The 6,000-nt window shown below is 43.1% G+C and overlaps 1 protein-coding gene across 2 annotated transcripts in view; it reads right to left on the reverse strand.

The window, feature by feature from the left end:
• ERI3 (ERI1 exoribonuclease family member 3) overlaps window positions 1-6,000 on the reverse strand; it is a 182,076-nt gene that overhangs the window by 138,000 nt on the left and 38,076 nt on the right. For both annotated transcript variants that reach the window (XM_075181604.1, XM_075181603.1), the window contains exons 4-5: window positions 4,033-4,092; window positions 3,304-3,395 (exon numbers count right to left, since the gene is read on the reverse strand). In XM_075181604.1, coding sequence (XP_075037705.1) covers window positions 3,304-3,395; window positions 4,033-4,092 — 152 coding nt within the window. The remainder of the gene's footprint in view (window positions 1-3,303; window positions 3,396-4,032; window positions 4,093-6,000) is intronic.

Below are 6,000 nucleotides of genomic sequence, written 5' to 3' on the forward strand. Positions count from 1 at the left end.
GCCCGGCACTGGGTGTACAGTGCTGCTCGTTTCATGTGCCCGGCACTGGGTGTACAGTGCTGCTCGTTTCATGTGCCCGGCACTGGGTGTACAGTGCTGCTCGTTTCATGTGCCCGGCACTGGGTGTACAGTGCTGCTCGTTTCATGTGCCCGGCACTGGGTGTACTGTCCGTTATTACAGGGAAATATCATCCAGATACACTGATGTTGTGTATAATGGGAATAATTTGATGACATCTTTTCCCCATTGCACTAGAGCAGACATGGGCTGAGAGGTGACTGGGCAATCAATTGCCCTTAATGGCCTGCCAGCACCTAGTTCTTAGTACCCGAGATCCTGGCATACATAAGGTCCTTCCTGATTCTGTTATTGTTTGGTTCCTGTTCTGGATTGTGCGGTACTGCTCTGTGTGCCAGCTGTACGGGCCGCGTACTGCCCTATCCCTGTGTCTTACCATTCTACATCCTTCTATATGCGCTCTCGCCACAGAGCCCGCCCTGCGCTCCTGCTATGCCGCCATTAGACTTTCTCTCACAGTTCAAATGATTCATGGTTGTTACACGAGAGTTTTTGCCTTGATTCACTGTGAACCTCTTGTCATTAAAGCACCATTATGATATCACTGGCACAATACACAGAATTTCTCACTGTAACAGAGGCACCGTTCTGATGGTCAGTAGACAATTACCATGTATCAGTCACACGAGAGCGTGAACCACTAACACCAAAAGACAGCACTGGGATTCTGACCATGGTGCTGTGTGTGCGGCTTTTGTATATTGTGTGTGTCTCTGTAGGAGGAAAACTAGATTGTAAGCTCCACTGGAACAGCCATTGATGTGAGTGAAACATCTGTGATCATTAAGCCTAATATGTTGTCGCTATATGAATAAAGTATAATAACAACAACTTGTTAAAACAGATAGTTCTGCAGGGTTATTATTTTTTTTTCTTAAACTTCTGAATTCAAAAGTTGTTTGTAAAATAATATACCTCTAGCAGGACTTTACCTATTCAATGTAAAGCTGCTATAAAGTCTGCTTGCAGAGCTCACCATTCAATACACAACTACTGGTCTGTCACATAATCCTCTTAGCTACCCCTACAATGCTCTGCGCTATAACCCTGGGGGTGTACACACAGAACAGACCCCACTGGAGGCGGGGCATGATGTCATTGCCCTCCCACCTACCACCCCCCCATCCACTACAACACAGCTCGGCAGGCAGAGAATAGTAACTTTCACCTATAAGGAAGCTGCAAGTCATAAAGATAACACAGCCGTAAAAGGAACAACCATTTGTAAATTGTTTTATTAATGAGTTTATAATGCATACAGGTCTCCTAGAAGCTGAATAATGGTGATTAAAGGCTAATGTGGTTGTGTGACCAGTTACACCTTACACTAAATTCACACTTAACACCAGCAACTGCCACTTCCAATAGTCACCTTAAAGAATTACCCCCAAAATAAGCATTTAATACGTGGTACTTTTAACCTATTTTTCTACAGAACCGGCCCAATCCTCTCTGCGGTTATCAATGGACATGGAACGACAGTCGAGTCCTTAATCATCATCATCACCATTTATTTATATAGCGCCACTAATTCCGCAGCGCTGTACAGAGAACTCACTCACATCAGTCCTTCTGCTCTGTTGATTATAATAATCGTTACGTATGTGCCAGATTTAGCTTATTCTGTGTGGCGTTACCTTGTGATTCCCTCCTAGCTCTGCTTTAATCACACTGTAACTTTCCATCTCTCTCTAGAGGACACCGTAAAACACAGCAATCTGCTGTCTGCTCCTTGTTATTTTTTTATTTTCTTATTAAGCACTAAATTTGAAAATTGATGTCAAAATAAAACTAACCAGCGCTAACACATTGCAGATATCAATTTACTACCGTTTGTCAGCTGGTCCTTCCAATGTGTGATAAAAATAACAGCGAGAACACGCGCTTTTCTCCACTTCCCACCTAAAACATGATTAATGTCAGCAGGAGCATCATTAAACATAATGCAGGGAGGGGGGGGGATCAGTGAGGTGCGTCCGCTGGACTGTAAGTCTAATGTCTCTGGTAACCTGAGCTGTGCTTTCTGAAAGGCTTATTTGGAGTTTAGTGGGGAGGCCGAGGACACAAGGACTGTGAGTCAATCTCTCCAAATGATGCTGGCTAGACAGGATTCCAGAAACAGCAACAGCTGCTGCAAAGCATCTTGGAACCACAAATGATTGAAAGCCGTTTCTGGCACTTCAGGTTGTACATATAGGATGTTCCGGCTGTATAAGACAATAAGCTCCCAACTCAACACCTCCGTTCTGTACAAGATCTGCGTCTCTCTTCCACTCTCATCACATCCTCCCATTTCCGGTTACAGGACGTTTTTCGGGCTGCACCCACTTTGTGGAATTCCCTCCCTCGCACAGTAAGACTTTCCTCTAGTCTACAAATCTTCAAGCGTTCTCTGAAAAACCCACCTCTTCAGGCAAGCTTATTGTATTCCTCAACCACCCCTCTACCCTCCCTAGGTTACCCTATTACCACCCTCTACACAGCTAACACAAGACAACAACCTTTTGACCAACATTGCTGTGTGACTGATCACACAGCCCACTCAATACTTTTACCTTTGCATTCTAGCTGGTCCAATGTGTAATATGATGTAGCACATGCCCCTGTGTATCAAACTCCCATTGTCCCACAGATTATAAGCTTGCGAGCAGGGATCTCTTACCTCTCTGTATATATTACCCAGTATTGTTTTATTAATGTTTGTTCCCAATTGTAAAGCGCTACAGAATTTGCTGGTGCCATATAAATAAATGTTGATGATGAGCGCTATATATATGTATCTCTTTGATATAGACTAACTGGCATTTTAGATTTAGTGGAATACTGCACAAGATGTTATCCTTTTTATTGTAGAGAACTTTACAAATCAGTCACAGGACATAAGAAGACGGAGTCTGTTCATTGAGGACAGACGGACAGACTGACGGGGTGAAGTATGCGCATAAACGGAGAGGGGATCTATAATCTCCAACCAGCAGCAACATTACTGCCATGACAATGAATGTCAGTCACAGGACTTGAGGAGGGCCTTGTCCCTGACCAATAGGAACAAACGGTGACCCCAGCACCCTTAAATATCATGGTAAGTGTGGTAGATCACCTGAGACTCGCAGGACAAATAATATTTCTCATTAATGATGGGTAGAAACACATTTCATATGATAATCTTGCTGAGATAACGATGCTTAGCACTCTGGATACACGCTATGTTTTTTTATACTTACATAAGTTTCAAGTCCCAGTCCCCGCAGGTGACAAAGATAGACTTGACGCTGGGGTCTAGAAGGCCTTCCTTGGCCATCCACTCGTCGACTCTCTGAAAGACACAAAGGGAATGTCATGTGCGGCTTTTGGCTTTGGAAGAGACGCCAGTTCCTACACAGATAAGACAATGTAATCAGACGAGGGAGAAAATTGTGATCTTATCTGTCCCGTTCTATACTCTCTCCGTTATTAACAAGCATTGGAGCTTGTTTACTAGAGAGGTGGGAGTCCGGGGGGACACGCGCTAGAAGGTCACAACACTCTTACAAATCCTCAAGGCATAGACAGAGGATGTTATCATAACTTACTGTGATTATTATCGGACGGTGACCAGCGGGAATCATTGATCATTTATTTTCCTACATCTAACATGTTATTCATTCATAGTAATGTTATAACTTTCATCAAGGTGACTCTGTGGGGACAATTATTTCATCAGTTTCCCTGTGTAACACAGCGACTGCGCTTTGTGGTTCACTGCATGCAACACGCAGCTAGAAGGTGCAGACTCTATCCCCGTGTTGGCTGAACACACAATACGGCAAGACCATCGCACACTGGGGTTCAGCAGAGAGAGCGCAGACCATGCGGCAAAACGCGTCACCGTTTGCTCCGCTGCGGTTCCGATTGTTGCACCAAAGCCCCCAAAAATTGTCTTCCAGTGAGTAAGATGGAGTCAGGGAACTCACCTCCAGGACTTGGCTGAGAGTCGGCTGCCCGTCTACCATTTCTTGGATGATTCCCGTCAGCTGCAAGAAGGAGAAGGAGCAGAAATAAGTATAACGACAATACAAACAGTACAGCTCATTCAGCGCCAGTCTGAGGAACGCCGCGCCGGCACCTGAGGTCTCATCATGCGTTTCCTGACTTATAAATGTACAATGTTACACATCTGTATTTATTAGTGAGCAGTGGATGTCACAACGTTTCCTTACTCCAGTTACAAGGGGGTTGGGCTTTCATTTATTGTCTTACACGTACCTTCCAGTTCATTATACCACCAGCCAGAGCTGTTATTACCCTGGTATAGGATACAAAGCTGCTTAATTTTAGTACATTTCAGGAACTGTGCATGTATATAGGAGTTGTAGAGAATACGCTCTGACATTGGAGGGAGGAATGGAGAGATGACATAAGGAAGGGTGATAAGATCCATGGAATAGTCTCTCCAAATATTAACAAACACCCCTCCCCCAAAAAAAAATAACCCCCTCCCCCTCCAAATCTCCAACAATAATGCACATAAAAAAAGCTCTGTCTACATGGACCGGCTGGGTCCTATGCTCTACAGATGCAGCCGGACTGACATTGGGAGAGGACTAAATGCTTCATTCTTACGCGCTGTTCTACAATGTAACATAATTACTGACTACGCTGCTCACATTTTGCTTTCCAACAAGTCTAGAAATACATATGAAGCTCTTTCTTTACACCCTCATCCCTTCTATGGGTCCGTTTATTAACTCACAATACCAGTTTAATTAATTGCAATGAACAGCAGAACTCGGTCTTAAAGGCAAACTTATTTTCTACAAATGATTAACGAGGAATGGTAATAAGTACCTTTCAGAGAGAAATGTTAATTAAAACCAGAGAGGACGCTCTAGGATTTTCTTTTGCAGTTCATTAAATCATTGTGATGTGGAACGTAAAGGAAACAAGATCAGCAATTATCCCAGATACCGGGGAAACTAAAGATATCCACCACCCCGAAATTAGTGACAACCGTGCAATGTACCCCGTGAAAACATGTACTGAATGCTGGGCTAGCGCGAGCTAAGCTGGCGTGTACTGTCATATGTATACATACATGTAACACTAGACACCCACACAACGCACAGGGGGCAGAGTTTAAATACTTCACAAGGAAAGGTAACACTTAGGGGTACATTAATCAAACCCTCTAAAAAGGAAAAGTGAAGGTGCTGCCCATAGTAACTTATCAGATGTTTGTTTTCTAGAATGCACTGGATAAATAATAGGGGGAATCTGATTGGTTTGCTAAATCTACCCCTCAACAGGCTAACGTCAGAACATGGTACCGAAGAGAATCTAGATTCGCTTTTTCCATCACGGTATCAATCTGAGAGCTCCAGGTAATCACGTTATTAGGCTCCATTTGGAAATTATTTCATTCCATATGACACGTTCCTCATCCCCATCTGCATTTTATTTTACAAAACCAAAATATAACCTGTGTATGTTAATATCATACAAATCCTGGAAACTCATTACCGCAAAAACATATGTGGGCAGCCGAGAGCGAAACACTGCAGAGAAAAACGGTTGTTCCCATGTTGTCAGTGAGCTTAATACAGTGTCGCTAACATGTAACAACACCGAGAAATAAGATAAATGATTATAAAACAATAGCATGTCATTCAGGGACCACAGCAGTAATACCTTATTACATGTAAATATATCACAAACACTGCAGGGTGTAAATCACTGAGTGAGAGATATTATAGAGTTATCTTTAATCCTTATGTAACAGTGTGATTTTATATTAGTTACAGTGTACATTAATAAATATTCTACCAGTAGCATCTCTTGGAATTATTTGGGGTCCATAAATCCACCACACACAGAGAACACAAGTTCCGCTGTCTCTAGAAGACAATTGTTCTGGAGCAGTAACCTGACCTACAATGGGGAGG

Source organism: Mixophyes fleayi, chromosome 8, assembly GCF_038048845.1.
Source record: "Mixophyes fleayi isolate aMixFle1 chromosome 8, aMixFle1.hap1, whole genome shotgun sequence".
Classification (NCBI taxonomy): domain Eukaryota; kingdom Metazoa; phylum Chordata; class Amphibia; order Anura; family Limnodynastidae; genus Mixophyes; species Mixophyes fleayi.